Source organism: Neomonachus schauinslandi, chromosome 10, assembly GCF_002201575.2.
Source record: "Neomonachus schauinslandi chromosome 10, ASM220157v2, whole genome shotgun sequence".
NCBI lineage: Eukaryota > Metazoa > Chordata > Mammalia > Carnivora > Phocidae > Neomonachus > Neomonachus schauinslandi.
Window position 1 is genome coordinate 64,758,994 of NC_058412.1, and position 24,201 is coordinate 64,783,194.

The 24,201-nt window shown below is 38.0% G+C and overlaps 2 protein-coding genes across 2 annotated transcripts in view; both read left to right on the forward strand.

Annotated features, from left to right (window-relative positions):
- Positions 1 to 838: 838 nt before the first annotated feature.
- Positions 839 to 24,201, forward strand: part of CCDC88A (coiled-coil domain containing 88A) — a 118,719-nt gene continuing 95,356 nt past the window's right edge. The window contains exons 1-2 of the mRNA XM_044918969.1: positions 839 to 901; positions 998 to 1,098. Of these exons, the coding sequence (XP_044774904.1) occupies positions 839 to 901; positions 998 to 1,098 (164 nt within the window). The remainder of the gene's footprint in view (positions 902 to 997; positions 1,099 to 24,201) is intronic.
- On the forward strand, positions 11,206 to 12,835 carry LOC110590498 (T-complex protein 1 subunit eta-like). Its single transcript, XM_044918970.1, is given in 3 exon segments — positions 11,206 to 12,016; positions 12,019 to 12,603; positions 12,606 to 12,835. Coding segments are annotated over 3 exon segments (1,626 nt in total).

The window sequence follows — 24,201 nt, forward strand, 5'->3', positions numbered from 1 at the left end:
GAGGGCTCGTGGCTCTGGTTGGGCGGCGGGGAGCGGGGTGTGATGCGGCACTGCGGTTGGGAGGCCGTTACTCCGGCTCCTCCAGAGAGGGCGGAGGAGGAGGCTGGAGCGCGGCGGTGATTTTGTGCCAGGGCTTCCCAGAGGCGCGCTGAAAAGGCTGCGGGGCTCAGGAAACTGGGGGGTTAGGGACACCCATTCAAGCCCCCCACCCCCGGGAGGGGAAGGGGGCTGGAGGCGAGGCTTGAGGGCGGCGGAGGGATGGTGTCTGCTCGGGGGGAAGGGGCGAGCCCTGCCTGTCGTTGGTGAGGGGCTGCGGGCAGGGGAGGCTCCGCGGATCGAAGCGGCTCCATGCCCACTGGTGGGTGGAACGTGTTGAGCGGAACGCGGAGGTCGAGCCTGGCTGCCGCTCGGAACCCCTAACGTGGTATCTACGTGGTATTTAATTTAGCCCACGTTAGGATTAATTCATTGCGGGCAGCTTCGCTGGTCTGGCTCCTTTAGGAGCTGGGCAACCTTGACGGGCTTTTTGTCTTGCTGCTCCAGCCCCCTTTCCCTTCCTCCTCCTCCAGATGCCTTTTCTCTGCCCCTCCTCGCCCGGTACAGACATTTCCAGCGCAAGCTGCCGCTCGTGGCTGCTGTCGAAGCCGCTTCTCGGGTTTTCGGCTCGTTCCCCTCTGGGGTGTTTTTTGAGGAAGGAGAGTTTTTCTCCCCTCCACGATGGGATTTTCTTCCTGTGCCAAAATGGGCTTTCATTGATTTCTACTTACTTCAACGTTTAGTGATCCATTCCCTAGGCGTATTTTTGTGGTAGTTCCCTTTTTCAAATACATTATCTAAAATGGAGAACGAGATTTTTACTCCTCTTCTGGAGCAGTTTATGACCAGCCCCTTGGTCACTTGGGTAAGTAGGGTGTTATTTATTTTACATTTTGCTGCATTATTTGTGGCTGCTGAGATGGAGATGGGCGTTCGTGTCCTTATGATCATTCTGTTCTAGGTTAAAACGTTTGGACCTCTGGCTGCAGGAAATGGGACCAACCTGGATGAATATGTGGCTTTGGTGGATGGGGTATTCTTGAACCAGGTCATGCTCCAAATGTAAGTGTGCTTTTCCTCTTTTCTAGGTAACTTGTTTTCTTTGAAAAAGGTTATACTGAGAACTTGGAGACTTTATGTTTGAGGCTCCTAATTTGGTTCTTTGGTCAAAAGAATTCAGGTGGTTTAAGAATTGGACCTTCATTGAAAGGGGTGATAGTCTTACATGCCCACCAGCCCATTTATCACAACCTAATAATTATACCTGTTAAAATTGTGAAACTTTAATTTTTATTCTGCAAACCGTATATTGTCACTTATTGTCTTCAGTGCTGAAATCCAAACCACATTGTCCTCCAATAATTTGGTAAAAAGAGAGAGAATATGAGAATAGTTTCCTAAGGGGGAATAAAGCCTCTACTGTGAAGTTATGTGTATTTGATGCAGAAATGTTTCTTATTAACCTCTGTGTCTAAAATTAGTGGCTCAAATTTTGAAACTGGTGAAATAATAACAGATTTCAGAAGAGAAAATTTCAAATAACAGTTCTGATTGGTGAGAACTGTTGCTGTAGCAAGTAATTTAACTGGGTACAGTAACTAAAGTCCGATGAGATTATTATGTGAACTAACAGATTAATATTTAGGAGATCATTTTAAGGTTTTTTTTTTTTTAAAGATTTTATTTATTTATTTGACAGAGAGAGACACAGCGAGAGAGGGAACACAAGCAGGGGGAGTGGGAGGGGGAGAAGCAGGCTTCCCGCCCAGCAGGGAGCCCGATGTGGGGCTCCATCCCAGGACCCTGGGATCATGACCTGAGCCGAAGGCAGACACTTAAGGACTGAGCCACCCAGGCGCCCTTTTTTAAGGTATTTTTAAGGGAGTTGTGAAATGCCAGTAACTGACATCTTGATGACAACTAAATAATGATTTAGTAGGAAAATCTTTGTCTTTTATGTTTGTGATATTGGGTTTGTATTAAGTAGGAAAGTTTTTTTAGGATGGGAATTGATATCAAAATCATAAGGGTAGCTAGGTCAGTGAAATAAAAACCGTTTTTGTCATTATAGGTGTTGTAGCATACATGCATTCTAAGTACATCAGTGTAGGTTTTCTAAGTACAAACTCTGAATGTTATAGTTGTGCTCAAAATAATGTGTATTTAGCCTTCTGTCTCTTGAAAAGAATCTGATTACAAGAGTAGTTTGGAACTTTCAATTTCAAGGCATTCTTACCTTTTATATATGTGGGAATTTAGTGCATTATTAATAAATAATTGTTACTAAGGAATAAGTCTACTGTGAATAGGCTAATAAAGTATCATTTCTGTATTTTGTATGAAATTATGTTTCTTTTTAGATTTTTTATTTAGAAGATGTAGAAGTCAAATTCATAATTGTTCCAGTGGTAACTTCTCAGTCTGTGTGCTTGGAGATATTTGTAGTCTGTTTGCTGTTTTGATGTATGTGTTGGTCCTACAGGGAAGTATTATACTGCTATATACTTTCTGAAGGTGTTTTATTTGTATAGGCACCCAAAGAAATATATATATTATCTAAATGTGTGTATACATTTTTTTCTTTAAGAAAGGAAAAAGGAATGTAGACATTAATTATTTCCAGGGATAATAAATATATTTTTGGCAGCTCTCCCCGGAACTATTTTTTGTCTTTGAGATATCCCACTATTCCCTAAGCAAAATGGTAGAATAATTAAATTGACTTCTATTTTAGGGAACACACATGACAGGAAGGGTAGCTACTACAGTAGATACTCAGAATTTGTTCCCCTCTCTTGTTTTTAGACAGAAAATTTTGAAATTGTATTCTGAACCCTAAAAAAAAGGTGTTTTTACAAAATAAGAAAATACATTACTTTAGTTTTCCACTTCATTTATTTATTTTTAAAGCGGGTTTCATGCCCAAGGTGTGAGTCTTGAACTCATGACCCTGAGATTGAGAGTCTCATGCTCTACTGACTGAGCCAGCCAGGTATCCCTTGTTTTCCACTTTAATGTTTTTTATTTGAATGATTCTTTTTCCAAAAAATACTTAGATTTTTTTGAGTCCTGAATAGTTAGCGGAGGTGCTAAAAACAGACACTTTAGCTTGTTTCCACTTTGAGTGCAGTTTTATATTTAAAAATACATATGTGTATTTTGAAAGTAATGGTGTTTCAAAATAGTGGTTGCCAGGTTTTTTGTTTTGTTTTTTTTTTTTTTTGGTGGACTAGCTCCATTCCAAACCTCAAATCTGCTTCTGTTTTCAGTTCCACCTCTCAGTTTCTTTAAAAGTTTTTTCAATGTCCTAATTCTGTTCTGAATGACCTATATAAATTAAAGGGAAAGAAAATTAAGAAAAGAAGGAAGAAGTAGGCATTAGTTTTTTAAAAAATAATTTGCTAAAATAAGATAAATTTATTTTAATGAATTATTTACCTAATAGAGCAACAAAATATACATTGTTTTTAAAGCTATATTTTGCTAACTTTAAAATCATTAAGATTTCTGGGGCACCTGGGTCGCTCAGTTGTTAAGCGTCTGCCTTCAGCTCAGGTCATGATCCCAGGGTCCTGGGATCGAGCCCCACATCGGGCTCCCTGCTCAGCGGGAAGCCTGCTTCTCCTTCTCCCACTCCCCCTGCTTGTGTTTCTGCTCACGCTATCTCTCTCTGTCAAATAAATAAATAAAATCTTCAAAAAAAACCAAACATTAAGATTTCTGTTAAGTACTTTACTCAAGTTAATGTTTGATTTAATGTACTCTATTAAATTGTCAGTTGAAACTGTACCCAGTAAGTTAAATTAAAAGTTGGACTTAATCTAAGTCATTTCTGACTTTGTTCTGATTTGTTTACAGAATTTGTGAGTGAGAACCCTTTCTGAATGAAACTGTATACTTTTCTTCACTGTATACTTGTTTTGCTTGGAGTTCGTTGAGCTTCTTGGATCTGTGGGTTTGTAGTTTTTAACAAATTCAGAAAAATTTTGGCCATTATTTATTTAAAAAATACATATTTATAAAGAATATTTAACTGTGTGTGTGTGTGTGTGTATTTTTCCTGCCCCCACTTCCCTTTTTGGAAGTCCAATTACATGTAAATCAGGCTGCTTGATGTTCACTGATGTTCTTTTCAGTCTTCTCTGTTTCATTTTAGATTATCTTGCTATGTCTCCAACTTCATTAATCTTTTTTCTATAATGTTTAATTTGCTGTTAATTGTGTCCAGCATATTTTTCATTTCAGACATTACAGTTTTATTCTAGAAATTCAGTCCTTTTTTATATCTCCCATTTCTATAGCTTTGATGCTTTGTCTTTTCTGTAGCTTCTTGAGCATATGGAATATAGTTATAACTAAATTAATGTTTATTTCTACTAATTCTGTCTGTATCATTTCTAGATTGGTTTTGATTGATTTTTCTCCTCATAAAGGATTGCATTTTCTTGCTTTTGCATGCCTGGTAATTTTTGATTGGATGGTAGACATTTGGTATTTTACCTTGTTGGGTACTGGGTATTTTTGTATTTCATTAGGTATTCTTGAGCTTTGTTCTGGGATATAGTTAAATTACTTGGAAACAGTTTGATCTTTTCAGATCCTGCTTTTAAGTTGTATCAGGTAGTACCGCTTTGTCACTCTATTGGCAAAACCCTCTGAGTACTTTGGGTGGTGAAAACAGGAGCTATTCCTGGACCTTTGTGAAGCCTGGGTGGTGGTCCCTCTAATCCTTTTTGGTGGTTTTTTCACCGTTCTTGGGTAGTTTCCGCACATGTATGTACTAAAAGTACTCAGCGGAAGACTTGAGGGATACCCTCTGCAGATCTCTGGATTTTTTTGTGAACCTCTCTATTCTTAGGTACTCTACTTTGTATATGACAGTCACCTTGCTGTTTCTAGATTAAGTTCCATCTCACCTCAGGGAGGTCATTGCTCTACATGGGTTCTCCATCTGTTGTATGGCCTAGGAACTCTTTCAAGGTAATAAGTTGGGGCAATTGAGGATTCATCTTGTATGTTTCCCACCTATCAAGGATCTACTGTCCTTTGTTGCCTGATGTCCATTGCCTTGAAAAACACTTAATATATTTTGTCCTTTTTTTCCAGTTGTTTCAGGCAAGAGGGTAAATTTCGTTCCTGATATTCCATCTTGGCCAAAGTAGAAATCTATTTATATACTTATAATTACACCTTTGGCCTGCCACTCTTGTACTCCTGCTTTCAGTTGTGACATAGAATTTTGTTATAGAAGGCTTATGGTAGAATTTTTTTTCATCTACAGTGTTTACTAAAAGTAAGAATATTGATTAGTGTCTTTGGATTTGCCATTTTGGACCTTGTGTGCATTGACTTCTTCATGCCAGTTTACCAGCTCTGCCTTATAATTTTGAAATCTGTTCACTTGGGATTCACTGCATTTTGAGGTGAATCCTGGATTTCATTGAGTAGCTCTTTGAATCAAAGAATTTCTGTAAGAGCTTGTGACATGGCATCAGTCCTCTTTAATGGGAAGGGGAAGCTCTTTAGAGATTGGGAATGATGGGCCAGCTTTTCTGCATGCCACAGGGCATTTTTGTACTTCAACCAAATGAAATCTTTCTTTCTCAGTGCAAGTTATCAGACTTGGGCTTGGTGACAGTAGAAATAATCATTTCTCTGAGATGTCATACAGTTCTGTATCCCATTTTGAATATTACTTGCTATGAAATTTTAAGTTTATAACATTGTGAATTTCATAATCCTAAAGTTTAAAAAGTATGTATTCATATTACCTAAGCAGTTGAAAATATGGATATATTAAGGTTTTAAATATTGAGAAAAATGTTAATTGTTAATAGTATCTATTTTCTATTTTGTTGACCACTATATCCCCAGTGTTGGTTGCTATCATTAGAATTATCAGAACAATGATATGATTCAACCCCATTAGATAACTATAGAGATCTATACCGACCGTTACGATATACTTGTTATGGCTTTCTTTCTTTTAGAATCTTGATTTGGAAGGAACTTTAGAAGTCCTCTATTATGAAAATCATTTTTTAACTTAAAAAATTAACAATGACAAAAATTAAATGATGCATGGGCATGTAGATTCTCCTTAAGTATTTCCTGAGAGGCAGCTCCGTAAAGTATACCTAAAAGAAGCCATTTGTCTAATAGAGGAAGTTGACTGAGAAGTGTTCCTTAGTTCTATGAATGTTTAAGATTCAAAAGTAAGGGGAGGTGGATGGGAGAGGGATAAAATAGATAAAGGGGATCAAGAGTACACTTACCTTGATGAGCACTGAGTAATGTATAGGATTGTTGAATCGTTATATTGTATACCTGAAACTAATATAACACTGTATGTTAATTATACTTCAATTAAAAAAAGATTCAAAAGTAGATTGTGTTAACTTTATGACTGTAATGACCTTAAAGTGACTTATAAAATATACAGGTTTCTTACCCAAGTATGGCATTGACTCTGAATTTTGTTATGGGCATCTCAGATTTTCTCATTGGACCTCGTATTTTTTGTTTAGTTTATTGTTTTTGTTTTTTGCTTCTTTAAAAACACACTTAGGATATAGTCATAGTTGCTGTCTTATTACCAAGTTTTGTGATTTATCTTCCAAATATTTCTTAGATGCATCCCTGACTTTTGAATTAATGTGGTAGCCCTGACTGGTCTTACTTTTGGGCTTGCCCCTCTTCAAGTTTCTTCTCATCTGTGATCATATGTGCTTCTGTAAGACTCTAAATGTGTTTTGATGATAGCATTTATCTCACTGGATTGCAGCTCTTGGTATGTCTGATTCCACTAACTAACCTGAAGTCATGGACTGTATCTTTCATCTTTATTCCTAGCATAGTACTTGACATACAGTAGGTACTTGATATACTTCTGTTGAATATATGAATAATGGAGAGAGAATGTGGTAAAGTAGAATAAATTTGGGCTTTGAGTCAGACAGACTTTAAGTCAGGCAGGGTTTAATTCTCACTATGCTACTTATTAGTGTATGACCTTAAACAATTTACTTAGTATTTCCAAATCTCAGTTCTTACATCTGTTGGATGGAAGATAATGTTTCCTTCCTGGAGTAGATTTAATCTCTAATAAGGCACAGATAGTATCTATTTTCTGTTTTGTTGACCACTATATCCCCAGTGTTGGTTGCTATCATTAGAATTATCATTTGCTAAGCCATACCTACCTATTTCTGTTTCTTCAAACAAATCATGATCATTCACAGCTTAGTTTTGCATAATCTCTGTTGGTGTTGGTGTCACCTCTATATAGCTGTATGATCGTTAGCAAGTTACTTCTCAGTTTTTTCATTTATAATTAGGATAAAAAGAATCACAGGGTTATGAGAATCAACTAGGATAATTTGTGCACAGTGCTTAGCAAAAAGCAAGATTAAATTATTGTTGGCTATTGACCTTTGTTTTATTGCTATTATAATCATTTTTCCGTACACTGCCCTTTCCCCTTTTTTTGCCTAGCAAGTTTTTACTGATTCTTTAACACCCTCTGAAGTCTCTTGGCATAGTTAGTTGCTCTCTCCCCTAGCATCCCATATCTGTCTTTACCAAATTGAGTTCAAGTGCTACAGCTACTAGATAGTTAGCATTTAGAGGCTAGAGATTTTTGTTATGTATCACCAGCACCTAGCATAGATTTGGTATGTCACAAGTTTTTATTAAATGTCAAAGGAGTGAACGAAACATTTTATTATTTTATTAACTTTTAAAATTTTGAGAACTCTAGTTTTAGTATTGTAGAATTTAGTTTGTTTTACCTTTTTTTTTTAAAGAGAGAATGAGAGAGAGCGTGAGCAAGTGTAAGTTAGCATGACTGTGGTGGTGAAGGACAGAGGGAAAGGGAGAGAATCTCCAGCAGACCCTCCCTGAGCAAGGAGCTGGCTCGATCCCCAATCCCATGACCCTGAGATCATGACTGGAGCTGAAACCAAGAGTTGGACGCTTCACCAACTGAGCCACCCAGGCTCCCCTAGTTTGTCTTCTATTTCTCTTCTTTTGTTCTTTCTCTTTCTTGTTATTTAATTACCTTTATTGAATATTTTCCCCACCTATGTTATGTCTAGCCTGAGTTGAGGTTGTAAGACCAAGTCATAGTACATGCTTTTATATGGTATTAGAATATACAGTGACTGGGGTGCCTGGGTGGCTCAGTTGGTTAAGTGTCTGCCTTCGGCTCAGGTCATGATCCCGAGGCCTGGGATTGAGCCCCACATCGGGCTCCCTGCTCAGTGGGGAGTCTGCTTCTCCCTCTGCCTTCCCCGACTTGTGCTCATTCTCTCTCTCAAATAAATAAATAAAATCTTTAAAAAAAGAGAATATACAGTGACTTCAGTTTGGTTTCCAGTAATGTTACTGATGATGTCCAACATACTGAGATTTTTTTTTTCCACAGCCTTATATTGGACTGATGTCTTTAAGAGCAGTCCATTGTGATTGTCTAATTCTCAGATTCACATCTAGTTAACCTATAAAAAGTGATAAGAGAACAAAAAGTAGTTGCTCCATATTTTTTAATTTTTTAACTGAAAATTTTCTCTATAACATGTATTAATATGGGAAACTCATAAGGGAACAGCAATTCTTTTTTATTTTTATTTTTTAATTTTTAATTTTATTTACTTATTTTTTTTAAGTAATTTCTCCACTCAGTGTGGGGCTTGAACTCAATTCCAAGATCAAGTGGCACACTCTACCAACTGAGCCAGCCAGGTGGCCCAAGGAACATCAGTTCTCAACTACACTCTTTCAGAACACCAATTGACCTTCTTTTAGGATTTGTGAAACAGATTGGTCCCACCCTAAGCATAATGTTTCAGTATTTAAAAATGATATTTGAGATTTTAGCTGATACTAAGAGATGTCTGTCTAACACTTAATTTAGTCATTACCAAGCTAGCTACTTTTAGAGAGTTGCTGTGGTAGAGAGGAAGAAACTACCTTGAAAGTTATAAATTTAATTCCTGGATCAGGATGGTTGGTGGAGCAGTCAAAACACACAACATTTGTTGATTAGTTTACTGTATTACGTGGATGTGGTTTGTGGCACCCCCAAAACATTTACAATAGCAAGATCAAAGATCACTGATCACAGATCATCGTAAATACTATAATAATGAAAAGTTTGAAATATTGCAAGAATTACCAAAATGTGACACACAGACAGAAAGTGAGCAAATGCTGGGGCGCCTGGGTGGCTCAGTCGTTAAGCGTCTGCCTTCAGCTCAGGTCATGATCCCAGGGTCCTGGGATCCAGCCCCGCATTGGGCTCCCCCTGCGCAGCGGGAAGCCTGCTTCTCCCTCTCCCACTCCCCCTGCTTGTATTCCCTCTCGCTGTGTCTCTTTCTGTCAAATAAATAAATAAAATCTTAAAAAAAGAAAAAAGTGAGCAAATGGTGTTGGAGAAATAGTGCCAATAGACTTGATTAACAGAAGATTTTCATAAACCTTCCATTTGTAAAAAACGTAATTATCTACAACGTTCAGTAAAGTGAAGTGCAATAAAAAGAGGTAATGTCTGATTTTATTCCTGTGCTATCTTAGCTCTATTTTGCTAGTTCAATATTTAATAAAACTAAGTTGATGAAATTCATCAACTTTATTCTGACATTTGTGAGACTCAGGGCAAGCATTCATTTACCACAATAGGCCTAAATATTTAAAGATTATAAACCAGGCTAATAAATTGTTGGCTATGTTCTGATCTTTTATCTTGAAAAATATACCTTCATAGTGACTTAAAAGGAAAGATTCAAATTTAGAATTTATAGAATTGAGAATTCAGGTATTCAGTTTCACATCAGAATGTTGTGGAGCCCAACCTCCTCCCCACATCCCTAGCTCTAACACCACAGACAGGTCTCATTGCATGCCTGTGGACATCATGCATGCATGCCCAAGATCCAAGCTCTTCCAAACAGCAGTCCTTGGCACAGGGGTATATACATCTGTAGCATAGTCCATCCTCAGGACAGACCTAGGGAAGATTCCTGTGCAAGCCTTATAATTGGGTTAGAGATACTTGGGCAAGAAATTCCAGAGTTCCAGGTGAATACAGTGCCATCTAGAAGGGGAGGTATATGGGTATATCCTGTTGTTTCCATGGATTCTTTGCCCAGCGGTGAAGGGCGTGACCTGAGGAGGGCCAGAGTGGGTCTAGGGCCTGAGATCTGTTTTGCCAGGATCTAATTACAGTACTCAGTGAGAAGGCTGAAGGGATGGTTCCATCAAAGATCAGTTTAGTCATTGAGTAGTTTCTGAGTGCTCACTATATCACAAGCTATCTGCTAGAAGCTGGGGATATGATGCTGAATAAGGTATGATCTTTGCTCACTAATAAGGGGGACAACATGCAAATAAATTGCAGTGTGATACATGTGCTATATAGTGGAATTATGTTCTTGAAATAATGTTGGCACAAAGAGGAAGAGGGAAAATTTGAACTAGGGCATGAAAGTTGAATAGGACCAATTTGGTAAGTTGGAATCAGAAACATGGGAGTAGGAGGAAAATGGCATAAAAAGAGGCATAAATATGTGACTAAAAATAGTAGAATCAAATAACTATAGGTTATTTTGCATAGCCGAAGCAGAGATCATATGCTTCTTTTTTTTTTTTTAAGATTTCATTTATTTATTTGACAGAGGGATAGAGAGAGAATGCGCAAGTAGGCAGAGCTGCAGGCAGAGGGAGAGAGAGAAGCAGACTCCCTGCCGAGCTGGGGGAGCCTGATGTGGGGCTCGACCCCGGGATCACAACCCGAGCTGAAGGCAGCCACCCAACCGACTGAGCCACCCAGGCACCCCGAGATTATATGCTTCTTGCACATAGGAGATGAGTTTGAAGAGGTGGGGATTGGGAGACTGTCCTTAGATACCATGTTAAGAAGATTGGATTTTTTTCCTGTAGAGATATGTGTTACTTCAGATTCTCTCTGGAGAAACAGAACTACCAAGGGGTTTGTGTGTGTGTGTGTGTGTGTGTGTGTGCATGTGTGTATACAGAGAGAGAGAGAGAGATTTATTTTAAGGAATTGGCTCATGAGATTGTGGAGGATTGGCTAGTTTAAAAACTGCTGGGGGCTGGGCCGCCTGGATGCGGAGAAGACAGGAGTAGCGAGCCACTGAATAAGCTTCCAAAATGATGCCCACACCAGTTATCCTGTGGAAAGAGGGGACCAGTGGCTCCCAAGGCATCCCCCAGCTTGTAAGTAACATCAGTGCCTGCCAGGTGATCGTGGAGGCTGTAGGAACCACCCTGAGCCCTCATGGCATGGACAAGCTGATTGTAGATGGCCAAGGCAGAGCAATAATTTCTAATGATGGGGCCACAATTCTGAAACTCCTTGATGTTGTCCATCCTGCAGCAAAGACTTTAGTGGACATTGCCAAATCCCAAGATGCTGAGGTCAGTGATGGTACCACCTCAGTGACCTTCCTGGCTGCAGAGTTTCTGAAGCAAGTGAAACCCTATGTAGAGGAAGGTTTGCACCCACAGATCATCTGAGCTTTCCGTACTGCCACCCAGTTGGCAGTTAACAAGATCAAAGAGGTTGCTATGACTGTGAAGAAGGAAGATAAAGTGGAGCAGAGGAAGCTGCTGGAGAAGTGTGCCATGACCGCTCTGAGCGCCAAGCTGATTTCCCAGCAGAAAGCCTTCTTCGCTAAGATGGTGGTGGATGCGGTGATAATGCTGGACAATTTGTTGCAGCTTAAAATGATTGGAATCAAGAAGGTGCAAGGTGGTGTCCTAGAGGAGTCCCAGCTGGTAGCTGGCATCGCATTCAAGAAGACTTTCTCTTATGCTGGTTTTGAAATGCAACCCAAAAAGTACAATAATCCGATGATTGCCCTTTTAAATGTTGAGCTTGAGCTGAAAGCTGAGAAAGATAATGCTGAAATCAGAGTCCGCATGGTTGAGGATTATCAGGCAATTGTTGATGCTGAATGGAACACTATGACAAGTTAGAGAGGATGCATCATTCTGGAGCCAAAGTCGTCTTGTCCATACTCCCCATCGGGGATGTGGCCACCCAGTACTTTGCCGACAGGGACATGTTCTGTGCTGGCCAAGTGCTGGAGGAGGATCTGAAGAGGACGATGATGGCCTGCAGAGGCTCCATCCAAACGAGTGTGAATGTTCTGTCGTCAGATGTGCTGGGCCGCTGCCAGGTCTTTGAAGAGACCCAGATTGGAGGCGAGAGGTACAATTTCTTCACTAGCTGCCCCAAGGCCAAGACTTGCGCTATCATCCTTCGTGGTGGTGCTGAGCAGTTTATGGAGGAGACAGAGCGGTCCCTGCATGACGCCATCATGATTGCCAGGAGGGCCATCAAGAACGATTCAGTGGTGGCTGGTGGCGGGGCCGTTGAGATGGAGCTCTCCAAGTACCTGCGGGATTACTCAAGGACCATTCCAGGAAAACAGCAGCTGTTGATTGGGGCATATGCCAAGGCCTTGGAAATTATTCCACGCCAGCTGTGTGACAATGCTGGCTTTGATGCCACAAACATCCTCAATAAGCTGCAGGCGTGGCATGCCCGGGGGGCATATGGTATGGAGTGGACATCAACAATGAGGACATTGCTGACAACTTCGAGGCCTTCGTGTGGGAGCCAGCCATGGTGCGCATCCGTGCCCTGACCACAGCCTCTGAGGCTGCCTGCCTTATCGTGTCAGTAGATGAAACCATCAAAAACCCTCTCTCAACAGTGGACGCTCCCCCAGCTGCGGGCCGTGGCCGTGGCCGGGGCTGGGGCCACCCTCATTGAGAGTGGCTGGCAGGCTGGCTGCAGGGTGTGCTTACTCTCCCTGTATTGGTCCATTGGTATTATGAGGAAGGGGTAGTAATTGGCCCACTCTGTTCTCACTGGATGTTATTTAAATAAATGTAAGACTTAGGAAAAAAAAAAAAACTGATGGGGCAGGGTAGCAGGCTGGCAGGCTGGAGACTCAGGGAATTGCATTGAGTTCAAAGGCAGCGTGCTAGAAGGAGGTCAGCCTTTGTTCCAATAACACCTTCAAATGATTGGATGAAGCCCCCTGACATTATGGAGGGTAATCTGCTTTACTCAAAGTCTATTGATTAATGTGTTCATCTTATCCAAAGAAACACCTTCATAGAACATCCAGAATAATATTTGACCAAATATCTATGCACTATGGTCCATCAAAGTTGACACATAAAATTAAACATCATAACTAGTGTTTCTTAAGCTAGGTCCACAGATATTTTGGGGGGGGGGTTCTGTGGTAATTTAGGAATTTTAATTTTGTGTTTTCATTTCAGTAATTTAAATTCTTCTTCGAGAGGTGCTAATAAAATTCTTTTGCAATGATAATTCACAATTGAGAGATTTTTTTTTTCATAGAATAAGACTAGTTTCTTAAGTCACTTTCTCATACTGGGTCTTTGGACTCTTAGGATATCTGTAGAATAATCCACAGAGATTCTTTTTTTCTTTTTTTTTTTAAGATTTTATTTATTTGTCAGGGAGAGCACAAGCAGGGGGAGCAGCAGGCAGAGGGAGAAGCAGGCTCCCTGCTGAGCAAGGAGCCTGATGTGGGACTCGATCCCAGGACCCAGGGACCATGACCTGAGCCAAAGGCAGACACTTAACGGACTAAGCCACCCAGGCGTCCCAAATCTTCAGATTCTTGATAATTTTGTTTTTTAAAAAGGTGTCACTACCTTACTCCAGCTTGAAAAACAGTATAATATAGGCTACCTAAATCATAAAAGGAATTGAAACAGATAGCATTTGCATTTTAGAAGGATTTAATTTGGTGCTTAGAGGGGCCAGAATAGAGATAGAAACAGCATTGATGTTGAAGTGATATGGAAGAGAGATAGCATGGAAATAATGGGATTTGGTTACCAATTTGTTATGAAGAATGAGAAAGGGATTACTGGGATGACTACTTTTTACTTGGGTAAGGAGCAGATGGTAGTGCCCTTAGTAAGACATTACAGGAGGATGAAACTTGGAGGGGAGGGGAAGTGTAGAAAATAAGTTCTGAGTTAGTTTTGGAGTGTCTGGTGAACAGTGAGAAATACCTTGTGGGCAGGTGGATATACATAGGCTTGGTGCTCAGGGAAAAGTCTAGAATAGAGAGAGAGACGGGAATTTGTTTTTAAGTTTGTGATAGAAAAAGACATGGGTGTCAGAAAAAAAGTACAGAAGGGGCCAATGATAGATCCTAGGAAACAGCAACACAGCAACATTAAAAGGCTGGAAATTTGAGGAAAGTAGGAAAATTCACAAGGCTGCTGGGAGGAAATCACAAAGGGAGTCAGTTAAAGATGAATGCAAGTATTGTCATGTAAGGTTGATGGCTAATTTGAGATTTGGAAAGCACGTGTTTGTAGTGGAGCCAATCAGCATAGTTGAATAACTTACCCAGTGATGCTTAGCTGCTCAGAAACTGACAAAAAGATCTGTAGAGTTTACTCAGAACTGGGGATAGACATAGGGCTATCCAGGTGAACAGTTGAAATGAATAGAGTGTGAGCATTAAAATGAGGAGGAAAGCAGGTGTCATCAGGAGAAGGCTGATAGACTGGAGGTCACAGTAGGATGAAGGAAGAGTAGGATTAGAAGAAGTTAAGAAAGGGTGGAATAGGAGATTGAAGTCAGAGGGGACTTTCAGAATTTGAGATTTTGAAGGTTGCAGTTCTGAATGATGATTTAGGGCCAAGGTTAGACCTTGCTAATGGGTGGATAAAATGGAATAGAGTGAAAATAACTAAAGTTGAGAAAGAATTTATTTCCTTATTCTTTGTAAGGTTAGTGATCTCTTGATTAAGACGAGGTAGAAATGAGTATTTTGAAAGCTGGGAAATAAATAGCTAATTTTAACGGTGTTATAATTAAAGAAAAAATAGAGGAAGAAGACTAGCAGTTTTAAAATTTTATATTAGTATATTGCTTGTTTTAAACATCAAACTTTGTGGAATATCTCCATAGTCTTTCAGGAAATTTGAAACAATGGTGTATTCTTAATGTAATTTACTTTCCTAGTGAAGGCTAGAAAAAGGTGAACTTCACGTTATTATTGACAACATGACTGTTTCCTTTCCTTGGGTGCTAAAGGACCAAGGAAGATAGTTTAGTTTTAGGTGTTGGGTCCTACTCATTGTTTAAGACCTGGATTACTGCGGAGTTGTGGAGGATGAGAAATTGTGGAGAAAAACCAATGGAGGCAATACTCTAATCTATTTTTGCCAAGACTGGTTAAAAAAGGGTAAACCACAGTAAATTCTCCATTAACTTGAATGTTGAGGGAAAATGGAGAGTTGAGTTTTCTCATAATTGAAAGTTATTTTTTTCCAACTCTATATTTTAAATCTTTGCAAATGAATTAAACTGTATTTCCACATGTCATTTATTTTAAACTTAGGTCTTTGTGTTAAGTATTGAATATATATAATTAAGATGAATCTATAATGAATGGTGAATGATCCCAAGTATGTATTTGAAAGCAAATCTCTTGTTATTAGCTAGGGTTGGTTTTTTTTTTTTAATTTGTATGAATTTTGTATTTTGTTATTTTGTTTTTTTTTTTTTTGAGTGAGTGAGAGAGAGAATGTGTATGTTAGTGTGAGTAGATTAGGGAGCCGTACTGTTTAGAAGTTAGTTAGTAGTTAGGTTTGGGGGCACCTGGGTGGCTCAGTTGGTTAAACATCTGCCTTCGGCTCAGGTCATGATCCCAGCGTCCTGGGATGGAGTACCTCACTGGGCTCCCTGCTCAGCAGGTAGCCTGCTTCTCCTTCTGCCCCTCCCCCTGCCCATGCACTCTCGCTTTCAGTCTCTCAAATAAATAAATAATCTTTATTAAAAAAAAAAGTTAGGCTTGGGCTCTAGAGGTATAGATAGGGAAATCAAGGGGGAGGAAGTTAGATTTTTTCTTTTAAGATTTTATTTATTTGGTTGAGAGAGAGAGAATAGGTGCATGCGCAGGAGAGCAAAGTAGGAGAGGGAGAGGGACAGGCCAGCTCTACACTGAGTGTGGTGCCCAGTGCGGGTCTTGATGCAGGGTTCAACCCCAGGACTCTGAGATCATGACCTGAACTGAAATCAAGAGTCGGACACTTAACCCACTGAGCCACCAGGCACCCCAGGAAATTAGATTTAATTCAAACCTTGAAGAATGATTGGGCTTGGGCAGCCATAGATGAGGAGAGGAGGGTATTTAAAGCTGGGGAATCAACATGAGGAAAAAAGCATATTATATTTATGATTTGGGAGGTGGTGAGGAGACTAGCCTTGGTAGAGGATCCATCCAGGTTGGGAAATAGAATATAAATTTGCAAAGACAGAGTAGATTAGATTATGGGAAACTTGAAAAATAACCAGTATAATTTAGGCTGCACATGGCAGGCGTTGTAGAGCCATTTAAAAGTACTTATTAGGGAATTAAAAATATTAGGAAAATCACCTTGCCATTAGTTTGTAGAATAGATTGAATATGGACTTTATTTGTTCATCCAGTATTTATTAAGCATACACTATATATACTATTGCCCATACTGAGAATACATCAGCAAATCAGTGAAACTTATATTGTGTTAGTGCTTGGAACAAAGATGAGGAATAAGCAGGAACAAGTAGGTGTTAGTAGAAGATAGATGGGTAGTGATGGATAGCATTCTGTCCTATGGTGGTGAGGTTCTAGTCAGGTAGGATATATGAGTGGAGAAGAAGGAAGCAAATTCAAGAACTTGCCAAGGAATTGATGGAATTCTAGGTAATAGTGCGTGAAAGGGAAGAATGAAAGGTGATATGCCAAGGTTAAAGCTAGGCAGACGGAATTAAAATTATGTATTTCTAGGAAAGAGGATGTTAAGTTTGGATACTTAATTTTGCGTGAGAAAATAAGGACATTTATTTTATTACTTGCAACTGAAAACATTTAAATGTGCAATATAGCAATGTGTTTTGACACTGATGCCTAATTTTATATGAGAAACATTTCAATAGCTATGTATTTGTACTCTTGTTTACATTTTCATTACTGTTAGTACATATTTCATTTTTTTATTTAGTGAAATAGTTTTGAGGATGTGTTATTATAGTTCTTTTGCACTAGCAGAATGCTTTAAAGTCTGCATTTATAGGATCTAACTTATCTAGGAGATTTAACAATTCCCAAAAAATTAAGTTGCATTTTAACTACTCAGTTGTTAGAATTTAGCCATCTTTGTGTTATACTTCTATTAACTATAACGATTCAAAGTTTTTGTCTTTGCTTATAGAAAGAGCTCAGGCCAGTGTTTTTGGGCAGTGCTGTTCTCAATGAATTTTTCTGTTATCTGAGAGTATTCATATAATTGCTCTGTTTTAGACTTAATTCTGAAAAATAGTGTTACTGAGTTATTTTTTCTGGAAGAGAATTTTGGTCTTTGTATAATTCTCCAGAAGTTTTGTTTTTATTTTTGTTTTAATTCTGCAATGCATAAATTAAGTCCAGTATTTATTGAGTGCTGCCCATTTTTCTTTTAAATATCCCATTATCCATGAACTTTGCATTTGTGGCTGCTTTCAAAATATTCTAAAGTCTTACTTCGTTTATTCCTCTGTCTTCTAAAAACCAGGGACCTATTTTATTAAATTGGAGGTCCCTAAAACAGTTTATTTCTCTTGAGCCATTTGTAGACCATGCTGCAAAGTCTTTAACTTGTCTATTAATAATTCCTTACTTCCCTACTTGTGTACCTCTCCTCTACCTTGGTTTTCAGTTCATCACAGCTTTTCCAATACAGTACTTGGTTTGTATATGTGGGTTTTTTTTCTTTTCTATTTTACTACTACTTTTTTATTGTATTCTTTCATTTCTGTCTGTTTTTAGCAATGCTTTTTTATTGGGTTATCTTTTTCCCCCCTTTAATTGGTCGGCTTATAATGGAGTTTGTGATCTCTTTGGAACACTTTTATGGTACACTGAAATGGGCAAATTAAACCAATATAGTGGTAATTTTATTCTGCTCCTAATGGAATTCTTATTCTTAGAGTAATTCTGTATAGGGACTTTATTTTTAATATTAGAGAAACTGATGATGCAAAAAGATTTTCTTGGGACGCCTGGGTGGCTCAGTCTGTTAGTAGTGCTCAGGAGAAATTTATAGCATTAAAAGCATATATTTAAGGGACGCCTGGGTGGCTCAGTCCGTGAAGCATCTGCCTTTGGCTCAGGTCATGATCCCAGGGTCCTGGGATCGAGTCCTGCATTGGGCTCCTTGCTCAGCGGAGAGTCTGCTTCTCCCTCTGCCTGCTGTTCCCCCTGCTTGTGCTCTCCCTCTCTCTGACAAATAAGTCTTTTTAAGAAAAAGATTTTCTTACTGAATTTTAAAACTTCTTATTTAAGGTAAGATTCTATGACTGTATATTTTGTTAATTAGAAGAGATTGTACTTTGGAAAATACTTTTTAAAGGTTTTTTTGTGTTTTTTTTTTTTTAATTTTAGAGGGCTTTCTTGCATCTCAGGAATGACCATTATACCTGTCACTGGTGATTAATCAAGTGAACTGTTGAAATTATCCTGGGAGGCTTAATGGACTTCAGAAATCCTTTCTCTATTGAATTGATAGTATGTGAGTGAAAGCTGTACTAGTCAAATCTATCACTGATTAAGTAAAATAGCTAATTATGTATCAGCTCAGTTTGAGATTTCTTGAGTCTCTAGAACTGATTGGATTTGGAGCAAATACTACCCCAAAATACCGACTAAAACAAATTTAAACATACCCCTCTGACCCTGTGATAAGGTTTGAGGACAATGGGTGAAGATTCTATCACAGATCAGTGATCCTTGTCGGTGCTATAAACTTTTAGTTACTGGCCATGTGGTTGACCACCATATAAAAGAAGGTTCTCTTACTTTATGAAGACACTGATTATCCATAATACCAAATCCTCAGGTCTCTATACCAAGAACAGGAATTGGTTTGCCTAATACAGTGGATCTCAAAGTGAGACCTAACAGACCCCTGCCAGTCTGCGAGGTCAAAATTATTTTTATATAATATTAAGATGTCATCTGCCTTTTTTGCCTGTGTTGGAAAAAAAATGATGGTGCAAAAGCAAAGATGGGTGAAACTGCTGACACCTTAGCACAAATCGAGGAGTGGTACCACGTTGTACTGATAGTCATTGCATTCTTCACACTGTGTACTTAGAGGAAAAAGAAATCGAGTTTCACTTTAAAATGTTCTTGGTGAAGCAGTAAAAGTTATTGTATTGAGTCTTGACCCTCGCATATATTTGTTTTTAATATTAATTTAATATTAATATTAGGACAAAATGGGAAGTATGCATAAAACACTTCTGTTGCATAATAAAGTGTCATATTAATATATATGAAAATATCCTATAGATATATACAAGATTATATAATACTAGGTTTTATTGTTTGCCATCATGTGCAGTGACTGATGTGAGAAAGGAGAGAAATTAAGGTGAAGGGATACTTTTTTAAAAACCACTTATTTGCCTGATATTCTCAAGGTAGAGATATCTTACTATTTGGATAACCGTATATGGTGATGATGCTTACCCAGTTAATTATTTTTCATAAGGCAATCATTCTGGTATATGCACATTTGAAGTTAGATATGCAAATACTTATTTCAAATGTTTCATAGTGACATGCAAATGTTATGCAGTTACATGTTACCATATAAAATATCTCAAAAATTAAAAAAAAAACCTGTTACAACTAGTTTTATATTAGAATGGCATGATCAAAAACATGAGCACATGTAGTTGTTAAGCACCAACACTAAACAGATGGTCCAGGAGGATGCATAACAGGCTTGCAGTCTGGGTAGAAGAGCATAAAGCCATTAAAACTATCAGGTTTCTGTTTCTCATAGATATTAGTCAATGAATAAGTAAAGACATGGTCCTTGGTTATACAAGGACCAAAAGTCTTAGAACATTAGTGTTGCAAAATTGCTAACTTTCTCTTCATCTTTTACCCTAATTTTAAAATTACTGTATACAGTGGTAGATACTGTTGCCTGCTTATTGAAATTAATGCATCTTGTCATAAGTAGGTCATTTATAAATGTGCAATTGCTTAAGGCCCTCTTTTACTGCCATGTTGCGTTTAACTTCTGGCTGGACAGATTTGAACTATATTGCTAGGCTATTTGCCTCTAAAGCATTTCTCAGTTTTCATCTTATAAAAGCAAATGGTTGATCTGTCATTATGTTGGCTTGGAAATAGTTATGTATGATTAGAAAGTTACTTGCTCACATTTCATATGTGTATCATTCAGTAGCTCTTATTTTAGAAAAAGGTCTTTCTGAAGATAAATTCTAAAAAAAAAAAGAATGCTGTCAAAAAGAGTTTAATCAGAACTGCATTAATCATGACTCTATATTCTGAATTAATCTTTGTTTGGCATTTTAAGTAGTAAACATGAAGGAAAGACAGAGTATTTAAAATATTTAATAGACTATAATTTCTTTTTAGAGAATTCCGGCTTCATACTCTACCCAGTTTGTTTAAATTACTGTACTGTGACTTTTATTGTAAAAAAAAAAAAAAAGAACCTTAAAATACAAGCAGGAATGTAGTGCTTTCTGACTTTACATGGAATGCATACCTTTTACAGATGAAATTTTTTATATTGTTTTATTTTCTTATGTTTATTCATAGTCTGACAAATGTCTTATGACTCTGAATCTCTTGCACTGAATCCTGCATGTATAGCCTCATTAAGTGCTTCAGCTAAGTAATAGATACCATTACTTTTTTCCTAGAAGTAAATAAAATGGACAGGCTTCATGAAACTCTTTTTTTATGAGTATCTTTACTCTCTTTAAAAAATACTTTACGTAGTTAAAAGAATTAGTTAATACTAAAAGATTCATAGTGGGGGCTCCTGGTTGGCTCTGTCTGTTAAGCATCTGCCTTTGGCTCAGGTCCTGATCTCAGGGTCCTGGGATGGAGCCCACCCTAGTCCTTTGGCTCCCTGCTCAGCAATGAGTCTGCTTCTCCCTATCCCTCTGCCCTCCCCCCGACCCAACTAGTGCATGCAGTGCTCACTCGTGCTCTCTCAAATAAATAAAATCTTTAAAAAGAATAATAAATAAAAGGTTAATAGTGAAAAATGCTAATCCGTGCCCTAACTTACCTCTCAGTTCTGTTTCTTAGAGTAAAAACTTAACTTTTAAAAAGCAATTTCTGATGTCATTTAGTCCCATTTATAGTGATAATGTCCCCACCCTCATATTTCTTGATTTATCCCTTTTAGAGACATTGTATGTTGACTTCTGGATAATGGTAGATGAGATTTGAACTTTTTTTTTTTTTTTTGGCCATTTCTATGTCTTCTTATCCTGTCCTTTTAATATATTTATTACAAGTTTAGTCAAATCAGTAATCAGTATTCACATTAGTATAACTGTATAATGTTTTCTGCAGAACCTACGTTTTTCTTTAAAAAAAAAACTATTTTTTCTGAAGTTACTAATTTCCTTGATGTACGTAATTTTCAGTAAGTCTATCCTTAAATAATCAGCTATCTTCCATCGGAGCGGAGATTAGGACTTTTCAGGCAGTTTCACCTGAGGGTAGTCCATCCCTCTCACATAAAGAGATTGCATTCCTGGGGTGAAAGAGCCTGTTTTCCGTGATCCTAACATATGTCATTATGACCCTAACTCAAATTAGGCATGAATCAAATGGGAAACCCAAGCCTTGTAGTTGAAAGTTTATTGCTCTCTATGTCCATGCTTAAAGTGCTTAGCAGTTATTCTGGTCTCCCAAGTCCAGAAAGTTTATGGATAGGCTGTGATATATATTCAGATTCTAAACTAGTAAGAACTTTCCAGTTTTGTTTGCATACTAAATTAACTCTCAGTAGGTACAGTGTGGATTAGAAACTGAAACTGAGACTTTGAGTACCTAGTATCAGCCTGTTCTACCAAAGAACTGCACTATCATTTGGGTTTCCAAATGAGTCTACTAGATCATAGAAATCCCCTCAAATCCCATGTACTCACAGCAAAGATTTGTAAACACAAAGCAGGAAACTTTTTTAAAAAAGATGGCAGGAAACTTTCATTCCCCTATCTTTAATAATCTGTTGAATATGAGGTTAATTTTAGGTGTTGAAGTACTTTTCTGCAGATTTTTCAAAATACTTTCTCTTGCTTTTCTAAGTTGAATATTTTAGTTTTTCCCAGATTGCTGAAATAATTTCATCTGATATCCTTAGTGTATAAAAACTAAACTGTTCTCTCTTTTTATATTCAGGATTGTCTTAATAGTTTCAAGGAATCTTTCTCAAAGGCTGAAAAACTTAATATTAAACTTATAAATAAAATTTTCTTTACAAAAAGGTCTTAAAAGATTCTGAGCAAACCAGAATTCTAAATTCTTAAAACTTGCTAATTCTTAGAACAGCTTTATACAAAGGAGGCCAAAGGCTTTTCTGGCAACTGAATACATTTTGAAATACCATGTGCAGAATGTTGGGCATAAAAATTTTTTGAAGAGAAATGTGGTAACAACTGTCAGGGACAAAGGTAATATTTACATTATAAAATTTGTTAAAGTGGGAATGAAATCACTCGTGTTTATTAGAATATCATGCATCCATTTCAAAGTATAATCCAAATTATATATTATCATGTAATAATGGGCTTGCACTATAAATTTGTACAGTTATTTAATCTAAAAATACTTTTTTTTTTTTAATTTTACTTATTTGAGAGAGAGAGCATGAGTAGGGGAGAGGCAGAGGGGGAGGGAGAGGCAGACTCCCCTCACGCAGGGTTCAATCCCAGGACCCGGAGATCATGACCTGAGCTGAAGGCAGAGGCTGAACCATCTGAGCCACCCAGCACCCCAGTTTATATATACTTTTAGTAGTAATATTGTAATTTTTCTTTTTCTTTTTTAAAAGATTTTATTTATTTGTCAGAGAGCACAAGAAGGGGGGGGGCGGCAGGCAGAGCAAGCAGAAGGAAAAGCAGGCTCCCCGCCAAGCAAGGAGCCTGATGTGGGACTCAGTCCTAAGACCCTGGGAACGTCACCTGAGCCGAAGGCAGACACTTAACCGACTGAGCCACCCGGCCATCCCAATATTGAAATCTTTCTTAAACATTTGTTGTCAGAATTAAATGACTGGGTTTATTAAAATATCAAAGTGTTTTTTAGGTCTGTTATCAGTGTATGACTAGGAGGCAGTCGCAGGTGAGAGGTAGGTAAGGGGATTCAAATATAGAGTAAGGAAAATAAAAACAAAAAGATAGAAGGCTAGAGAGATATTTACTGAATCTCTTATGATTGCAAGTGAAAATTACATAATTGTAGGTTTACCTAACATTTTTGTTACTAGGGTTGTTCTTACTCTCCTCTCCCAATTACAATTATCTGTATACTTTTCTCTATAATGATAGATTGACTAAACTATGCTTTTACACATTAAGTAATATGGCCACAGTAGGTATTCAATGAGTATTTGTTTAACTTACTAAGTGTATCAGAGTTGATTAAAAAAACAAGATTTTCCCTTCAGCATTCTGAGTTTTTAAACATGACTACCTGACTATGCTGCTGTTGGTCTTTGTTTGCCATCACACATAATCTGACTTCTGCAATACAGTGTCCTTGTTTTTCTAAGTAGCTAGTTCTGGTTGGTGCTTTTACCTCGGAGGCCTACTTTTCTAGTTATACTCATTTGCCTTGGGCTACTCATTAATTCCCTTACACTAAGCATAAATCAGTCACAGGTCAGATTTGGCCTGCCTTACTACTATTCTTCCTTGTTCTGTAGATCTCAAATTGTAGGTTAGAACTCTTATTCAGCTGATCTCTGGGGCACAAACCTTCCTAGGGAGAATCTATTCCGGGCTGCCAAATGAGTTGTTAGCTTGGAGGATGTCACCTCATAACTCTTATTAGGAAGCAACTGTTTTTGAAACACTATGCTTAGTCTCAGATTATTTATTATTTTTATTTATTCAAACAACTTTGTTAGAATATATGCTAATTTTTAGAGATAAAAATGTGAATATGATATGATTTCTGCTGTCAAGGTACTTAAGTCAAGTGAGAAAGTGAAAAGTATAAAGATAATTAAATATTAGAAGGCCTATGATAGAGTATGTACCAAAAAGGGGGA